The sequence below is a fragment of the Somniosus microcephalus genome, chromosome 15 (genome assembly GCF_052327205.1).
Source record: "Somniosus microcephalus isolate GS21.2 chromosome 15, FLI_Smic_1.0, whole genome shotgun sequence".
Lineage (NCBI taxonomy): Eukaryota > Metazoa > Chordata > Chondrichthyes > Squaliformes > Somniosidae > Somniosus > Somniosus microcephalus.
In genome coordinates, this window is record NC_141001.1 from 34,955,716 (window position 1) to 34,975,926 (window position 20,211).

The 20,211-nt window shown below is 44.9% G+C and overlaps 1 protein-coding gene across 1 annotated transcript in view; it reads right to left on the reverse strand.

Annotated features, from left to right (window-relative positions):
* Positions 1 to 20,211, reverse strand: part of LOC147106625 (EF-hand calcium-binding domain-containing protein 4B-like) — a 214,591-nt gene that overhangs the window by 138,049 nt on the left and 56,331 nt on the right. Inside the window, exons 2-6 of the mRNA XM_086007640.1 lie at positions 15,084 to 15,195; positions 11,412 to 11,583; positions 6,682 to 6,828; positions 5,829 to 5,919; positions 3,483 to 3,578 (exon numbers count right to left, since the gene is read on the reverse strand). Of these exons, the coding sequence (XP_085863766.1) occupies positions 3,483 to 3,578; positions 5,829 to 5,919; positions 6,682 to 6,828; positions 11,412 to 11,583; positions 15,084 to 15,195 (618 nt within the window). The remainder of the gene's footprint in view (positions 1 to 3,482; positions 3,579 to 5,828; positions 5,920 to 6,681; positions 6,829 to 11,411; positions 11,584 to 15,083; positions 15,196 to 20,211) is intronic.

Here is a 20,211-nt window from a genome sequence, read left to right on the forward strand (position 1 = left end):
ATAAAAAGGCATTGGTACTTCTAAATCTGATGGGCGCAAGGACATACGGGCTGTTACGAAACTTAATCACTCCAGCCAAACCGATGGACAAGAATTTTAAGGAGATTGTTGATACCCTACAGGAGCACTTAAACCCAACACCGCTGCTGATAGCGGAACGATTCAAATTCTCCAGGAGGAATCAGCACAAGAATGAAAGTAACGCTGATTACCTCACTGAATTAAGAAAGCTGTCAAAGCACTGCCAATTCGGGGCAGGACTGGCAGATTCTCTACGAGACAAATTCGTCTGCGGTCTCCTAAGTGAAGGAACACAGAAAAGGCTACTTTCTGAGAAAGATTTGACACTGGACAAGGCTTTCAGTATGGCTGTATCATACGAAGCAGCAGCAAGAGGAGCTGCAGAGATACAGCAAAAGCCACAGGACTTCGGCACCCATGAAATGACACGGGGTTTCGAGAGATGTTATCGCTGCGGCAGATCCACTCATGGCCAGAGGGACTGCTGGTTCAAGGACAAAGCATGCAGGCAATGCGGAAAGATGGGACACATTGCACGTGTATGCCGATCTGGAAACAAAAAATCCACTGACAGAAAAAAAATCAATAAGGAAAAGTACAGAAAGGTACAAATGATGACGGACAGTAGCTCCGAAGACCAGAAGAGCGATAGCGACTCCGGAAACAAGAGACTAAGCTGTCTCAAATTACATAATGTAATTGCCAAAGAAGATTACCAGACCATTTGGGTTACCCTCACGATAGCGGGGTCCCCAGTTAAAATGGAGCTAGATACAGGATCAGCTCTGACCGTCATAAGTCGACGGGATTACAAGCGGCTATTTCCGCATATACCTTTAAAAGACACATCCATTATCTTGAAGACATATACGGGGCAGAAAGTATACCCCAGAGGGAAAATAAGAGTGCCTGTTGTATACAACGGCAAGGAAATACAGAAGTTGTATTTATACGTTCTGCAAGATGGTGGTCCACCGCTGTTGGGACGTGAATGGATCAGGAAGATACGTTTAGACTGGCACTCCATTCAGGCACTGACGGTGACCAGTAAGAAAAAAAATGATGATGACATCATACCTCAACGATTAAAAGACATCTTGGCCAATGCCAAAGAAGTGTTTCAACAGGAACTAGGAACCTTGAAAGGCGTCACCGCCTCAATAAAAGTGGAAGATGCGGCAATTCCCAAGTTTTTTAAGGCAAGGCCGGTGCCATACGCAATTCGTCCAGCAGTCGAGGCAGAGCTGGAGAATTTGGAAAAGGCAGGCGTGTTATCCAAGATAGATTGGAGCGAGTGGGCAACACCCATCGTCCCGGTCATGAAGAAAACGTTGAATAATGATAAATCTGAAGAACAGAGAAAAATTCGCATCTGTGGGGACTTCAACGTGACTGTAAACCCGGTCCTTCACATGGTACAGTATCCTCTTCCGAGGATAGAAGATATTTTCGCCTCACTATCCGGAGGGAAACGTTTCACCAAAATTGACTTGGCACAGGCATATCTACAGATGGAGGTTGAGGAGGCCTCTAAAAAGTATCTCACGATAAACACACACAAAGGCCTGTACCAGTACAATCGACTGGTTTTCGGAGTAGCATCAGCTCCAGCTATCTGGCAAAGAGCTATGAAACAAGTCCTCCAAGGGATTCCGGGGACTCAATGCTACCTAGACGACATCCTTGTAACAGGATAAAACGACAACGAGCACCTTGCCAATTTGGAGCAGGTGCTCACTAGACTGAGAGAACGGGGCCTACGAGCAAATCGCCCCAAGTGCGAATTTTTCCAGAAACAAATATCATATTGTGGCCATATAATTAACAAAGAAGGGTTGCATAAGTCACCTGAAAAATTGAAGCGGTCATAAAAGCCCCAGCCAATTGGAGCAGGGAATGCTCCATTCATAAGTCTGACAGGAAGTGTTGTCAAGACTTATAAAAACTACGGCCCCAAAATAGCACTAAACCTTCAAATAAATTTTGAAAAAATCACACTTTTTAAATCAACTATAAATTACATGAAATAACTATTTTAAACAATAATTTAAATTTTTGAAAAAAATAATGTTATATTCTAACGGGGCTAAAAATAAACTTACCTTGCTTTAAAGTATTTAAAAATAATGGCCCAGAAATTCGGGTCGGGGGCTTCCCGCGGGTGCAAGCCCCCGACCTGCACTTACCTTGCGCGCCGGCAGTTGAGCTGTAGGGCCCCGTGGAATTCCGATCCGGGGCCTGGTCCAGCTGCCGGCGCGCAGTGCTTGTGTGTCCCAGGGGTGCAGTTAGTGCGATGTGTCCCCTGGGATCACGTGGGCCATGGGCAGCCAATCAGAGGAGGGAAAAGCCCATTCATAAGTCTTGACAGGAAGACCTGTCAAGACTTATAAATACTACGGCCCCAAAATAGCAGTAAACCTTCTAATAAATTTTTTTTTTAAATCACACTTTTTAAATAAACTATAAATTACATTAAATAACTATTTTAAACAATAATTTAAATTTTTGAAAAAAATAATTTTGTAGTCTAACGGGGCTAAAAATAAACTTACCTTGCTTTAAAGTATTTAAAAATAATAAACCTGTGGAAAAAGTGTTTTAATTTTAATTAATTGACCACTTACCTTGTAAAAAGCAGACGTTACACCTGCTTTTTACATTTCTAAATTCTAAAGACTTACCCTCCCGGAGAAACCTGTAAAAAAAACGTAAGTTCAAAGCGCACGCGCAGACTCCCCCGCGCATGCGTTCGACCTCTGAACCCCTTCGTTCAGAGGAACGGAAATGCCGGTTTCCCACGCATGCACAGTGCATGCAGGAAACCAGCACTTTCATTGGGCCCACGCGTGAGTACCCCGTGCGTACTCACCCGTGGAGACCCAAATTAATAAACCTGTGGAAAAAAATTGTTAATTTTAATTAATTCACCACTTACCTTGTGAAAAGCAGGCCTTACGCCTGCTTTTTTCATTTCTAAATTCTGTAGGCTTACGTTCCCAGAGAAACCTGTAAAAAAAAACTAAGTTTGATGCGCACGTGCAGCCTCCCCCGCGCACGCGTTCGACCTCTGAACCTCTTTGTTCAGTGGACCGGAAGTGCCAGATTCCCGCGCATGCGCAGTGCATGCAGGAAACCGGCACTTACATCGGGCCTACGGGTGAGTACCCCGTGCGTACTCACCCGTGGAGACCTGAATTTCTGGGTCATTAATGTTTACAGTCTTTGGGGAACAATTTCAACATTTAGCCCATTAACATTATAACCACATTTCATCTAGGTACATTTTTTTTTGAAAAACACACTGAATACACTTTGTTTTAAAATACAACATCGTAAATGGAACCCTTTTTTTCCCCACAAATTTTTTCCTGTGGAAAAATGGTCAAAAAATTCCAAAGTGACAATCAGGCTAACTAATAAGTTGAAAGGCCTTGTGAACCTTCGCATAAGCCACATCATACCTTCTTCTGCCGTAGAATGATATTTTCTATGTCCTGCTCTTTACTTTTCAGTTCTTGCTGCAGCTGATGGTTTCGGTCGCTGTGCTTCCACACATCCTGTAGAAATAGATGGCAAGAGCAAGCCAATTAAAATACTGCAGTGTAGGCCTGAGCCTCTCTTTAGCATCATACGATAAAACTGAGCAGGTTATAATACACCTTGCCTCCCCTTCACCTCTGCCTTTGGTAGACCTACTGCATTATGTTTCATTTGGCCTCAGTTCCTGGCCAGCTAGGTTTCAAGATAGCCATTCCCTCTCTTTCTCTTATTCTCCAGCAAAAGGTGTCAGCCTTGGCTCAGTGGTAGCATTCCTGCCTTTGAATCAGAAGGCTGTGGGTTTAATCTCCACTCCAGAGACTTGAGCACCTAATCTAGACTGATACTTGAGTGCAGTGCTGAGATAGCGCTGCATCGTATGAAGTAACGTCTTTCAGAGGCAACATTAAACCAAGGTTCTGGCTGCTCTCTCAGTGGATGTTAAATATTCCATGGCACTATTTGAAGACGAGTTTTCCCCAGTGTCCTGATCAACATTTATCCTTCAGCTAACATCATTAGAACAGATATCAAGTCATTTCAAAGAAAAGGAGGAACTTGCATTTATATAGCGTCTTTCACAACCTCAGGACATCCCAAAGCGCTTCACAGCCAATGAAGTACTTTTGAAGTGTAGTCACTGTTGTAATGTAGGAAATGCCGCAGCCAATTTGTGCACAGCAAGCTCTCACATGTGGCAATGAGAGAAATGACCAGATTATCTGCTTTAGTGATGTTGGTTGAGGGATAAATATTGGCCAGGACACTAGAGAGAACTCCCCTGCTCTTTTTGGAATAGTGCCATGGGATCATTTATGTCCACATGAAAGGCCCGACGGGGCCTCGGTTTAACATCTCATCCAAAAGACAGCACCTTTGAGAGTGCAGCATCCACTCAGTACTGCACTGCAGTGTCAGCCTAGATTTTTGTGCTCAAGTCTCTGAAGTGAGACTTGAAGCAACAAACCTTTTGACTCTTTCCTCCTTTATATCTGTTCCCCCTCAAAAAGGCTTTGTTTACTTTCAAAATTCAAAGACGTGTTTTGAAAAAAAATTAGAATGAGAAAAATCCTGTCCATCAGCTTTCCTCTCCATCTGACTCTCCCCTTCTCTCATAGAAGTGTTAACAATTAGGAACTCTGTCCTTCATCAACTATATAAAGGGAAAGCTAATTCCTTACACCCGTGAAGAAAACAAGGGGAGGCAACAACAACTTGCATTTATACAGCGCCTTTAACGTAGTAAAACATCCCATGGCCAGCCAATTAGTTGGCTTCAAATTTCAACAGGTGTTTTTTAAGTTGATCAATATAAAGTCTCTCTCTCTCCCCTTTCCTCTCGTACATTCCTTTCTCTGACTGCTTCAGCATAATACACTTTCTACAGTTTATAGAACATAAAACAAAAGCTATAATGGATGTGTAATCAGAACACTGTCATTCTTTTCCTATTTGCTCTCACACAACCTCTCTCATTTAAACAAAATGTTCACTTTAAATTTTATCTCAAAGCATTTGAAACGTGTCCTTTCATTTTTCAAAATTATTTGAAGAAAAGCTACTGAGAACAAAGTGTTAGAAACTAAAGAAAAATATTCCATCAGTACAGTTGACTGGATATTACTGATGCAACCCAGGAAATTAAATACACTGCACACGCTCAGACTGCACAATCCAAATTTAGTTCACAAAGTCACAGCTCTGGGCAAAATATCAAGTCCAAGCTCAGGTTTTTTGGAGAGACTGAAGCCTTCAAGTAAAAACTTTAATGAAGGCATTAAAAGGCAAAAAGACAATTCAGCCGGTAAATTTAATCATGTTATTGTGAAAGACATAATTTTGTGATTTGTTTAAACCCTTATTTTGGACTTTAGAAATTTCAGTTACTGAAAAAATAACAGACAAAAAAATAGGAAGTATTTTGAGTGATTTGTGGGAACCTAGTAACCAGATTAAGTAATCATAGGGTGCTATATTCTCACTATAAAATAGCAGGTATTTTGAGTCACACAGCATGACACTTGTAACATTGGGAATACCCATCACAGCACCACATACAAGAGTAACAGGTAGGTATGAGTTTTGAAGGAAATAGGTATCCTACATGGCAAACTGAACATATATCGGATAGGTTTCCTGATAATGAATGAACTAAAACATAAATTCATACCCAGAATTTTGAGGAAATTAACTTTATTAAAAACTGTTTAGCAGAAATGGAGGCTGCTTGAAGCAATTACTGTGTCCCATAAATAAAATCAAAGAGTTACCTGACTCAACAGCTTTTCTTTCTCTCTCTTAATCTGTTGCTCCATTTCCTCATACAAGTAACGTACCTCTCGGTCATGGTCACACTCCTTCCTGTATTTAAGGCAAAGAAACGTGCTCCAGACAAGAAAATCAAAAACTCTGCTTGTAGTGTATGTACTTTGAAGAAGGAACTATATTCTGCAGCCCCTGTATACTGCAGTACCAGTAGTGACCACCCCGGTATATAAGCCTGTGTAGTAACTTTGTATAGTAGTTCCAGGTTTGTCTCCATTCAGTAAACACCTGTTATAACCAACTCCTGCAGTCCGTGTCTCAATTACACACGGACGTTACACTGCTCTACACTTATAAACTGCTTGCTGCAACAGATGAGTACTGAACAAAATGATTTATCTTGGAATAACACTCTCCGATTTTTGCCACTGAAACAATTGGTGATGAACAAAGAAAACATAAATTTAATTCAATATAAAGCAAAAGCAAAAAAGAGTCAAGTATACAAAAAGTTAGCAGAAAGCCTAAAATGCCTTGAGTTTCTGACACCTATGCACAATATTTCCCTTCTTGCTATTTTCTCTCCTCCTCTCATGAATTTAATAACCCAAGTGCCCATAATTCATATGCGAGCCCAGACAGTGAGTGTTGGCCAACTATTCACTATGAGGGTAGAAGGCATTAACCCAGTCCTGTCTTCACCTGGCATCTGTAAATACATACTTTCCAATGGGGATTGCTGGATAATGGTCAGGAATCAAGTCAGAGAGGAGAGAATAAAACTAAGAGATTGCATTTCCACAACTTTTGAATATAAGGCACAACAGTACACACTTACTAAAAATCACAATTGATTACCGTTTCAATGCCTGTTCCATGGTGTCCTTATCATGTTGCACCTCCTGGATATGTGTTGAAATTTTAGATAAAAACTGTTCAAAGTTAGCCAGCAACTCAGGCTTGTCCCTCCTTAGCCTGGCCCATAACTCCCTCACCTCACTTTGACTGAAAGGGGAGAAAAGAAAGATTTTAAAGAAACAGCACATATCTAATGTGGACACCAGATTATTCATTTATATTATAGCATTAGAGTAGTAAAATGAAAGAATTAATGTCAGTGTTATAAGTTTTAGGCTTTGTCATAGATATTCTATCAGGTACAGTAGTGATGGTCAATCGAGTAAGTGGTTTGACCAGCTTATGTTCAAGGGTGTGCTGTACTGCCCAATATCAAACTATATGGTAGGGTAACCCAGTGGCGTAACAATAACATCTTGCCCTAGCCCTGAACTCGCATCTTTCTCCAGTTTCTCTCCGATCTCTCCTCATGACCTCTCCACGCTCAGCTTGTCCATGAGGCCCACTTCCTGCTCCCTCGACCCTATTCCCACTAAACTGCTGACCATCCAACTTACTTTTCTGGCTCCCATGTTAGCTAACATTCTTAACGGTTCTCTCTCCTCAGGTACTGTCCCCCTCTCCTCAAAAAAACAACCCTTGACCCCCCCCATCTCCAACCTTCCTTTCCTCTCCAAAGTCCTTGAACATGTTGTCGGCTCCCAAATCCATGCCCATCTTTCCCGGAACGCCATGTTTGAATCCCTCCAATCAGGTTTCCACCCCGCCACAGTACCAAAACAGCCTTCATCAAAGTCACAAATGACATCCTTTGTGACTGTGACAAAGGTAAACTATCCCTCCTTGTCCTTCTCGACCTGTCTGCAGCTTTTGACACGGTTGACCACTCCATCCTCCTCCAATGCCTCTCCAACGTCATCCAGCTGGGTGGGACTGCACTCACCTGGTTCCATTCCTATCTATCTAATCGTAGGCAGAGAATCACCTGCAATGGCTTCTCTTCCTGCTCCTGCACCATTACCTCTGGTGTTCCCCAAGGATCTATCCTTGGCCTCCTCCTATTTCTTAATAACATGCTGCCCGTCGGTGACATCGTCCAAAAACACAGCATCAGTTTCCACGTGTACGCTGACGACACCCAGCTTTACCTCACTACCTCTTCTCTCGACCCCTCCACTGTCTCTAAATTGTCAGACTGCTTGTCCGACATCCAGTACTGGATAAGCAGAAATTTTCTTCAATTAAATATAGAGAAAACCGAAGCCATTGTCTTCGGTCCCCGCCACAAACTCCGTTTCCTAGCCACCGACCGACTCCATCCCTCTCCCTAGCATTTGTCTGAGGCTGAACCAGACTGTTAGCAACCTTGGTGTCATACTTGACCCTGAAATGAGCTTCAGACCACATATCCGCACCATAACTAAGACCGTCTATTTCCACCTTCGTAACATCACCCATCTCCGCCCTTGCCTCAGCTCATCCGCTGCTGAAACCCTCATCCATGCCTTTGTTACCTCTAGACTTGACTATTCCAACGCACTCCTGGCTGGCCTCCCACATTCTACCCTACGTAAACTCGAGGTTATCGAAACTCAGCTGCCCGTGTCCTAACTCGCAGCAAGTCCTGTTCACCCATCACCCCTGTGCTCACTGACCGACATTGGCTCCCGGTTAAGCAACGCCTCGATTTCAAAATTCTCATCCTTGTTTTCAAATTCCTCCATGGCCTCACCCCTCCCTATCTCTGTCATCTCCTCCAGCCGCTCAACCGTCTCCCACCCCTGCCCCGAGATATCTGCGCACCTCTAATTCTGGCCAGATCTTGAGCATCCCTGATTTTAATCACTCAACCATTGGTGGCCGTGCCTTCAACTGCCTAGGCCCTAAGCTCTGGAATTCCCTCCCTAAACCTCTCCACCTCTCTTTCCTCCTTTAAGACGCTCCTTAAAACCTACTTCTTTGACCAAGCTTTTGGTCATCTGCCTTAATTTCTACTTTTGTGACTTGGTGTCAAATTTTGTTTTATAACGCTCCTGTGAAGCACCTTGGGACATTTTACTATGTTAAAGGCGCTATATAAATACAAGTTGTTGTTGTTGTTGTTATGATCTGAACTGGATATTTCTGCCTTTTGTATGTGTGCTTTTTCAATCTTTTTTGAAGGCAGACTGAGCAAATATTTGGTAGGACAAGATCAGACACGAATCACAGCATGTGAACATAGAAAGCAACAGCTGATCAGACTTGTTTACTTCAATCAGTACAACTTTTCCTTGCATAACAATACAAAATTATGAATAGATGATATGCTTCCCCACATCAATTAGTCACCTTACTTGTCTTAAACAAGATAATTCCTAACTAACCAATCTCATTTTTCTCCTGAGCCTGACCAAAATGTGCCCTTGCAGCATTCAATTTTCAAATCCTGACTGACTGTATCCTTTGCTAGGCCTGACTGACTGCCTGTGTCTCCATTTCTGCTTTTATCACATCACCAACATATAAGCTCTCTCAGGGGTCAGTGCCTATTGAATAAAGTACTGCTCGATTGGTTTTGTGCTAGTGCCTTGTGATTGGAAGATGCAGACAACAATGGCCAAAGTTGAATCTATCTTCAATGATAGCCACAGTTCTATTGTACCACACAGTATATTCTGCTTATTCATGTCTACATTGACAGTCCCAGACCTGATTTTGCAGCAGTTCAATATAGGAATTTACTCAAGGCTTTCCAATCAGGTTAGATTTCAGATTGTATTCTTTCTCTCCTCCAGTCCGCACAAAAAGCCCTCCGTCTCTCTCTTACACATTCCTGTACATCAACCTTTCTAACAAAACTATTACTTGGTGAGGCTTGATCCTGCAGTTCCCCCTTCCTCATCTGGAGGCATCATCTCCTTTTTGGGGTACGATTCCACCGGAACTTGGTGCCCTCTGGTATCTCTTTGTACATGAAGTCAGAGACAAGGAATGCCAGCACGATTGTTTGACAGTGAGAGTAATCACAACCGAACCCAATTTGGTCCTCACCCGACACCCACACACAAGGCATACCAAGGATCACTGGATAGCAATGAAGAATAGGAAGCCTGTTTGATTCTCCCTCTACCTAATCTGGTATGGTGAAATGTAACACTTACAATGCTGCCACTAAAAGCAGCCCTACCCTCTCTGTCTGAAGAACGGGGTGGGGGAAGAAAAGAGGGAAATGTACATTACTTAACCCAATCAAAACCCAATAAGAGTCTTGACCCTGCCCAATATAAAGTCATTTTCCACATTGCTGCAGTCACTTGTTCCACTCTCTGCTTCTAAAGGAGCTACAAGTGTACTGGGTGAGACAGGCCCTCTGAGCTTCCTTCTACACTGTGCCTAGTCGACATTTTGAAAAAAAATTGTTTATGAGATGTGGACGTCGCTGGCAAGGCCAGCATTTATTGCCCATCCCTAATTGCCCTTGAGAAGGTGGTGGTGAGCCGCCTTCTTGAACCGTTGCAGTCCGTGTGATGAAGGTACTCCCACAGTGCTGTTAGGTAGGGAGTTCCAGGATTTTGACCCAGCGACGATGAAGGATCGGCGATATACTTCTAAGTCAGGATGGTGCATGACTTGGAGGAGAACTTGGAGGTGGTGGTGTTCCCATGCGCCTGCTGCTCTTGTCCTTCTAGGTGGTAGAGGTCGCGGGTTTTGGAGATGCTGCCGAAGAAGCCTTGGCGAGTTGCTGCAGTGCATCTTGTAGATGGTACACACTGCAGCCACGGTACGCCGGTGGTGGAGGGAGTGAATGTTTAAGGTGGTAAATGGGGTGCCGATCAAGCGGGCTGCTTTGTCCTGGATGGTGTCGAGCTTCTTGAGTATTGTTGAATCTGCACTCATCCAGGCAAGTGGAGAGTATCCCTTCACACTCCTGACTTGTGCCTTGTAGATGGTGGAAAGGCTTTGGGTTGGGTCAAGATCTGTCAAAATACACTCAGAGAACAGACTTTGCTGCAGAGAAGTTAAAGGAACACTGTTTTCAGGAAAATTTGCTTGGTAACTTGTTTGGTTTTTGACAACAAACATTTTCACCACAAGGACATCACTGCACTGCACACTTGTTCTTCTTCGGCATAACATTTCTGTGGCACTAGAAATGCAACGGGTATAAAAGAAATCCGAACAATAGGCTAACTACTTTTTTTTTCTATAAAAGTAAAATTCCTGGCATTCTTCATGAACAACATGAAAGGTCAAAAAGGTCCATTCCTTATCCCATAGAGAAGCTATGGGACTTCAACTTACTGAATCTCCTGAATTTTCTTTGAACATCTGTACCAAGTACATTCTGTGGTGTAAGTAACCTGTTCCACCTTAAAGAGAACTACCTTAAGAGATGTACTACTTTCTCTTGGCTGCTGTATACTGTAATACTGTAATACCGGTGGTGCCCACACCGGTATATAAGTGTTGTGCAAGGATTTGCTGGGCAGTTCAGCCCTGACCTTCGAATAGTAAAGACCTGTTAAAAGTTATTCTTGTTGTCTGTGTCCAGTGATTGATCCTAAACCTAACTGGGACATACAGACTCAACACATTCTATCGACTACTGCTAATCAAGGTGTAATATTTCCAATATTTTTCCCTTCCTCTCTAACATTAAGACCTGAGCTGATTAAGAGTTTGACTCTAAATGTCATTAGATGAAGGACAGAAAATGAACAATAGAGCCAGAATTGTAAAAATCTTACTCCTCAAAGATTCGTGAAGCACCGAGCTGCTGCATCATGAAACAAAATTGCTTCTCTTCCTCATCGTCTACGATATCCAGATCATCAGACCAGCCGGATTCAAACGTTTCCTCGTGCTTGGAGCTTTCTAGTCTCTCCATTGCTGGCAACACCTCGATGCCTATGAATTGTCCTGTAAAATCAAGAGACAATCTTACAAGCTACTCGCCAACGGATCAAAAAAAACTTTAAACTTGGACAAGCCAAGTCCCTTGGACTCCCACTGCTCAGATTTAAACAAGTAGTGGAATTGCATGTATTGGAACTGGTGTACTAAAGGGAAAGAATGAGCAGCAAGACCCAAGTTAAGAGTGTAGAAGTAGGAGGGCAGTCTGGCAGTGCTCCAAGGTGACAAGCTAAAATGGAAGGGGGCAGATTCCACACAAAGCTGCCAATCTCAGCCATCCCATTGTCGGAGGCTCTCGGTGAAGTCTACGTGCTTCACCGCAGGAAATCATGGAGAAAATAAAATAAATAATTGGGAAGGCAGTCACCTTAGGGCCACTCTCCTGCATCTCCTGGCAGGCAATTAGAGAGAAATCACGGTAGGAACCCCTCAGAGTAAGTTGCCTGCCACATCAGTTGAAGTATGAACTTGTCACAGAGAAATCAAGGCGAGAAGGGTGGGAACATTTTAAGATTACTAAGGTTCTCATGAAGATTGGGCTGGGTGGTGGTGGGGGGGTGCGGAATTCTGTACACCTGTAAAAAGAGCTTATATTTAGCCACTTCTAGTAAAATTCAGAAGCACATAACTGGGGCTAAGTAGCAAAAGCAGGCAATGATCTTCAAAATTCAATAACTTGGGTTGCTCTGATCCCATTCCCACACAATTGTTCCAGCCCCGTTACTCTCTACTAGTTTTGTTTTCTCTAACTAGCGGATATGCAAAATAGAAAGCTAATGAGCTCGAAATTCATCTCCTTACCGACACTCCGTAGCGCCATGAAATGGCGATAAAATGGTGGCCGCCGCTCTTTCGCCAGCTGGTGGCGGGTCCTGGGGCGGCGGCCATATTGCTCTCCCCCCTTGCGCTGCCGGTAACTGGCAGCGCCCTGGGAAAAAAATGGCGAAGTGGTGACTTCAATCGGCGTGCAACGTCGACTTAACATCACCAACGCCAACTTCGACCCTAGCACTGAATTCAGCGCTGGGTCCTAAACATGCAGGTTAACCTGGCATGCAAACAGGCTGACTGTGGCGATGTCTGCAGCTTTTAAAGGAACACACACATCATTCAAGTAAGTTTGAATTTAAGGGTTTGAACTGGGTTTTGTTTTGATTTTATTGAAGTGGTGGCTTACTGCAATAGATGTGAAACGTTTTTTATGTGTGTAGGGAGTGCTGCTGGATGCTTGCAAGTGCTCGGATGGTAAATGAAGGCCTTTGAGAAGACAGAACATGCTGCGAATACTCAGCAGGTCACGCAACATCCGTGGAGAGAAAAACAGAATTCACGTCTCCAGTCATCATGCTGCCTGACCAGCTGAGTATTTCCAGCATTTTATGCTGTCATTTCACATTTACAGCATCCGCTTGCAGAGGGAAGAGGAAGATACAGAAGAGGAAGATGCAGAAGAGGAGGAAGCTGAAGAGGAGAAATCAGATGGAAGGATACATCCCAGACAGCCCCTTTGTGGCCAAGATATCCGGGATGGAATCATCCACCTGCGGTCCCACTGGCTGGGCAGGCTGCCTCTTCTTGTTGACCCACTGGCTGGGCAGGCTGCATTTATTGGGTGTGTGAAATGAGGAAGGCACAAAGGTGGAGCTGTTCTGACGGGAGGGCGGGAAAGCAAGAGGTGCATGCCAGAAGGATTTCAAGGTTTTAACTTTTTTTTTATCTGATCCAAATAGATTTTCTGTCAAAATGCTAAAAAAGACATTTAGAATTGTATTAGCACATTTCCAAAAATTAAAGTTTTCAAAATTAATCATATTGGTGGAAATAAATAATCTGCATGAGAGCATCAATCTCTTTAAAGACAATTAGAGCACAATTGCTGCCTTGAAATTTCATCAGTAGATGCCTAGCAACGAGGGTTGGCGATCTAGGCTAATGGTTTTATTATTCAACCGTCACCATTACAGTACCAAGGGCCCTCCAGCAGAAATGGTAGATTATTGTTGGCGCGAGTCAGATTAAACAAAGTACCCTCTGTTTGGGCAGCCACAGTTTGTAAAATGGGCACCTTTTAGCCAGGAACATATCATGTAGTGAGGTTTCAATTGCTGAAAGCCAGACCATGCAAGCCTGCAGAAGTAATAATTCCATCAGTAATTTTTTAATTACAACACTAGTTATATTTAATCATTGTGTAGTTGTCGTCGTGACAGCAGCCTGCTCTTTTCTACTAATTAGCTACACTAAGTTTTCCATCAAGCTTTCAGCAGAGTGTTGTAGGAGACCAGTTATGTAGTACTGCCAAAAAAGATACAGGAGGAAATTCATTCTCTAATGATCTGAATGCATCATAGGCTTCTTTACTTGTTTCACTTCATGTTTTATTTCCTCTCCATGACAAGAGATGAAATGATTGCAGCCGACAACAGCCCACTCCAAGTTCTGCAGAGGGCTAATGAAAGTTTAATGCGCACACTAATTTCCCGACTAATTAGTGTTGAATCCACTCTGAGTGGCATCGGGGAGATAAAAGGAAAATAGGGATTCGTTCGGAGCTGCCAGTGTTGCCAATGGTTTCCAGCAACAGTGAGGCCATCCTGACGCAACATGTCCTTTTCAAAGTAGGCCTGCAATTTCTACACAGGACCTTTAATTATAACTGTGTGGGAGTTAAAAGGATATTTCCAATTATAAGAAGAATTGATTTGTACCTAAGCAGTTCTGCCCATACTACCTTTGTTTTCACTTTGACTGGAGAGTGGCCTTTTGTTTCGAAGAGACAAAAGGTACAGATGGCGGCTATTCTATTCATCTCATTCTGTATTTTTAAATTCAATAAACTTCATTACAATAATTTATTATGGCACTATGAGTGTTGGCATATGTAACTACTCCTGTATGTGCCCCAGTATTATACAAAAAGGCCCATTCATCCTATATTTTCAGTGTATGCCTGCATTTCAAATACTAAGAAAATGTTGAACTCCTGAGCTCTCTGGAGGAGGTCGTTCTCTCTGGAGGAGGCCATTCAACAATTATGGATGAAATAGAGCCATAGACAATTACAGCATAGAAGGAAACCGTGGTAACTGTGTTGGCTCATTGCTAAAGCAATCTAAAACTAATCCCACTTCTCTGGTCTCTCTCCATAGTTTTATCTTTCTCTAATGCAAATATTTACCAAGTTTTCCCTTAGAATAACCAGTGGTGGCTATCTCAACCACTCTCTGTGGCAAAGAAGTCCATGTGAAGAAATTCCTCTTAACCTCTCTCCTCACTCTCTTACTGATCATTTTAAATCGATGACCCATTGCCATTGATTCTTTCAAAGTGTGGCCATGAGTCAATAGTATATTTTATAGCGATTGGATTTATTAAAACATATTCCAATGCTTTTTATTCTGGGGCCTAGAACCCAGTCTTCCCATCTCGAAATACCTTGAGGAAAAGTCATGGCTAGTTTCAATCATACCATCTTCACAATTTATAATAGGGGTTGTAGTACATACCAAGACCCATGTTGAATTCTACTGGTGTTAAATAGCCATTGTTATCCTGGTCCAGGCTGTCGAAGACAGCTTCCAATTGCTCTGGGGTCAGAGGTAGCTCATTCTGCAGTCTCTGTAACAAAGCAAAGAACAGTCCCACGAATGAGGGTCAGATATAATAAAGTTGTCCAGCACTTCACAAATCAACACAAGAAGAATAACCCACATTGAAATAAGTTACAATACAGGACAAGGGCCCTTAAAACCATTCTTGAACCTCATTGTCCAATAAGTGTATACTTCAATGAGGGAAAAAGACTTTAATAGCTTACAACTAGATTTAGTTACTCAAACTAATCCAAGAAAGACTGAATTGTTTTATTTTTTTTAATGTACTCTGAAAGGAATGAGTAATTTACATTCAAAATAATCTACTGTATAATGTGTCACTGTGAAGCAGGGTACTGCTTTGTTTAACCATCTCTTCCAGTCAACTAGCTCTGGCATCAGAAAGTTGTGAAGTTTCTCTGCCTCCTGTTCCACAATGTGCACTGAACCAGCCCTAACGAATGCCTCTGGCTGTGCTGCATTATCCTTCCTCGTCCTTCCTGACCTCGCAACAGTTTTTGACATGGTCAACCACACCACCCTCCTCTGTTGTCCAGCTCAGTGGGACTGCCCTCACTTGGTTCCACTCTTAACCTATCCAATTGTAGCCAGAGCATCTCTACCAATGGCCACTCTTCTCACCTCTGCACGTCACCTTGCGAGTCCGCCGGTGAGCCCTTCGGCATTCCTCATCTACAGAAATTATCATTGGTAAAATCATCTGGCGACATAAGGTGAGCTTCCACATGTCGCTGACAACACACAGCAGTACCTCTCCACCACCCCTGTTGATCCCTCCACTGCTTCTGTGCTTGTCCGATGTATTGGGGGAGAAATTCGGTGTCGCCCTGTTTGGCGCGCTAATTTTTAAAAGTTGAAAAAATTAGCAACAGGCGCTAATGTTTCTCAACTTTTAAAAAATTCGGGGTTTGCGCTCCAGGAAGGAAGTGAAGCGCTAAATCAAGCGGTCCACTTCCTTGCTGGAGCGCAACAGGCAGCAGGCGGGGTGGTAGATGGGCCGGGCAGCGCTGCCGCGTTGGAAGGCTCCTTCCCTCCCTTAAAGGGAAGGGCTATCGCTGCAGGCTCTGCAAGGGGAAAACTTAACCTGGTCCCCGACGGCAGCCATGATCCGGCCCGATCAGCCCGATGCACTGCAGCAGAGTAATGAGCTGTTCAATCGCTGGCGAAGACAAATGAAAAAAAGAGAAAGAGCATTTCAGAATTTGTTTTACTTCCCTCGGCCACCTTGCCTTTAATTATCACCCCGAAGCGCCCGTCCTCCCAATGAACACCTCCTGCAGCTGTCGGTGTCATCTGCAGGGGGCGGAACCGAAGTTCGGGTCCGGGGTGCTACCGGGGCGATGCGCACGGCAATGAGGTCACGATGTCTGGGCAAAGGAGATTGTGGCGCAATGCCATACTGCCACCACAAATCTCCCACTGAATATAGTGGGAGTCGATCTTCTCACCGCGCCCGGTTGGTAAGTGCTTTGTGCCCCATTAGCTCCCCCCGGAGGTGCTAAGGTGCCCAATTTCTCCCCCTTAGTCTTGGATGAGCCACAATTTCCACCAGCTAAACAGTGGAAGAACAAAACCATTGTCCTCAGCATCCCCTACCAACACCCCCCAACCTTTTCCTCTCGAAGAGGTGACGCTTGTTGTAGACCTGTTCTACCTCGCACAATTGTCCATCCATATGGTTCAATGGCATATTAAGTCATGGATTTAGCACTGAGCAGTCTCAGTGTTAACAGTGGACTGGCTCCTGCTGCGTGATCAGCTGTAAAATCTTACAAAGCATAACCAAGAATTTTGAGTCAGTCACACAGCAGAACAGAGTCACTTTCACATTCAGTTGTGAAAGATTAAAAAAGGATTATTGGGAGCGAGCCAGAAACTCTCCCATAGGTCCATCAAGAGCCCCCACCACCATCCAAGAGCAAGAGGAAGACAACTCCTCAAAGGAGCCTCCAGCTTCTGAGGGTGCACCATCACCTGACATAAGCGCACCCAGCACCAGCGCAGATACGCACACCTCGGTGGGTCCCACGCAAGATAGAGTCGTGTTGTCACCTGGTGTCTCATAACTCACAAGTGAGCAAGAGCAGATGGTGGAGACGGGACAGCAGCGGAGACCTCTCGCCAGAGGGCGCAGGACACTCCCAGCTCTGCTCAGCTGCATGCAGGCACTGAGCCTCGGGGGCCACCCAGAAAGAGGGCGATCCTGGAGGTTCAGCAAGAAGTGCAGGAGGCTTTGACAGGTTTTGCGAGCGCGATGTCTACAAATGTTCAGAGAATGGAGGAGTCCATCTTCAACATGAACACCACCGTGTCGCAGGCGATGACAACGGTAGGCTCCTCCATGGAAAGGATGGGCACCTGCATGGAGCAGCTAATGCGCCACTCGCAGGAGCACATGGTCTCTATGGAGCATAGATGGCTATCTATGTAGAATAGACGGCAGAGGCTCATAGACCTCTTCTCTAGGAGGGATGTCAGTGTAGTCGTGGGTCCTCATGGCCCCATTGATTTGCAGAAAGGTGCTCTCCAGCTCCTTGACAGCGGGGAAGTGAGCAGGCTGCCTCTACCTCTGCTGAAGCCACAGGGCTAGCACCTCGTAGAAGCATGCAGAAGAGAAAGATGACACACAAGTAGATTCACAAGGGTAGCTACTTGGGAGTTTTATCCAATGTTTATGTAAAGTTTCCATTAATGTGCTGCCAAATATAAAAATCTTTATTTTCAACACCTTTGTAAGTTGCAGTGAATGGTGAGACATAATGGTGGTGAGCAATGGTGGTGAGTGTGAAAGGAATGGCTTGGTCATTGTAGGGATGCTTTATGGTGTTGCTCTGGGGTGGTGCCAACCTGGTGCAGCATGAAGCAGCCATAGGGGTGTACTGCGTAAAGTTAAGTAAATCTGGACATGATGAGGCCATCCCTGGCCTTCCGGGCAGCAATGTGCTCGGGTGCTGATGCCCTCTGTCCTGTGCAGCATCAGGTGGTTGCAGAGAAGGTTGGTGGTGTTGTTGTTGGTACCGATGGTGTGCCTGATGCTGCTGGTCTTGGGGCTCATCATGGTCCGATTCTGAGGATCAAGGTGAGACAGTAAAAAATGGCACCCATGCTTGATGGAATAGATGGCAGGTGAAATAGAGATGACAGAAGCAATCTGTCAATGGTGAGAGAGTTCTTCCAATGAGGTGACACTGGATGGAGACTTTGCTGGAAAGATTGCAGCCTGCAGAATCTATGCTGGGAATGCAGTGAGGAACAGATTCTGCTGAGGAAAGAGATCATCTGTCAGGAGGGAGCTTTTATAGTACATTTGATGCTGTCAAGTAATCAGCTGGAGCAATGGCCACTGAACTCCCGTCTCAGGTTAGCAGACATGGTTCCCGAGCAGCATGTTTCCTGTGGCCATCCAGTTAAATTTAAATTTAAAAGGGAAGGTTAAAAACACTCTTAAAGGTCTGACAAGAAGCTACTAATACTTTTGGGTTGCCCGCCTCTGCCGGTCAGGTCGGGTCTGCGCTGACAGTCGTGCCTGGGGGAATGGTGCGTGGGAGTGGGATGACAGCGGGTTCCTGACCCGCTCACAAAAATAACAACTTTCCCACCCGACCCGCCTCCGATCGTGCCTGCTACCACCCTGGAAAATTCCGGCTTTCGTTTGACATTGCGACTTTTCTTTACTGCTCGATGCTGATGCCATTCTGCGACAGTACAATCTGCACCAGCAACACCTCGAGGCTGAATTGTGTGAAAAGAGCGGAAATTTATATGGAATTAGATTTGCGTCAGCTCGACACATTCGCCCCTGGGTCAGAAGGTGATGTTTCCAAGCCCCACACTGAAGTGCGCATTGAGGCACACACTCCAGTGCAGTGCTGAGGGAGTGCTGCACTGTTGGGACTGCTGTCTCTCAAACAAGATGTTTAGTCAAGGTCCTCGCCTGTTGCTCCAGTAAACTTTGAAGATCCTGTAGCCTTATTCAGGAAGAGTAGTGAGATCTCCCAGTAGCCTGGCCAACAATGCTCCCCCAAGCAATATTAAAACAGATAAACTAATCATTCATTTCACAGCTACTTGGGGAGGCTGCTGCACAGGAATGTCTACCACATTACTCAACAGTATTGCACATCAAAAAATAAATAATAATTAATCTTGTAAAGCACTTAAGGGCCTAGAAATTCACTTTGGGCCCGCCAGCTGGCGTGCGCCCAAAAGTTAGCGCTGAGCGCGGAGCCAGTTGCGCCCGTCAGATATTCAGTTTTTGCGCCCCAAGTCGGAACCGGGCGCTATTCCAGGGTGTGCCCGCCCCCGCTTGGGGCGCTGAAACTGAATTTCAGCACTCTAGGCGCCGCTGCGCCACCCGCTGCGGAGCAGCAGGCTGCGGTACTGCAGGCCTCCTCCTTCTCTTAAGGGGGAGGTGCCTGCAACGGGGAGATCGCCGCTGGATAGTGCCGGCAAATGAGCCCGGCACCACGGAGAAGTGCCGGGTTCGCGGAAAGCAGCCGGCAATGCCGCGGGGGGGGTGGTGGAGGAGGCTGGGGAAGGAGGTGCGGGCAGGCGGCCGCCGAAAAAGCGGCCGGCTGCACCTCCACCTTAAAGCGCCCCACTAAGGCTACAGGACGGCCCCGTTTTCTGATCGCTGTTTGCGGCCGCTGCGGAAGAGGCGGCCGCAACTAAATATGGCGCTCGGGCCGGTAGCGGGGCGGTAGCGGGGCACTGCGCACACCGATGACATCATCGGTGGCGGCGCAGCGCTACTGGCTAACGCCGCCATTACCGCAGCGCTGAATATCGGTGAAAGCTCAGCAAGTGGCGCAAAAGCCCTCTTTGGGCGAAAACTGGGCGCAAAGCCTACTGAATTTCTAGCCCAAAATGTCCACAGCCTCTTGACTTCACCAACAACACTTCAAAAAATGTTTTTACCAAATCCAAGCTTCTGACCGGCAGTTTAACAGAAATGAGACTCTGAATGATCCTCACCCAATGTTTAATTAACAGGAATTATACTCTGTGGCCTTAAAAGTTT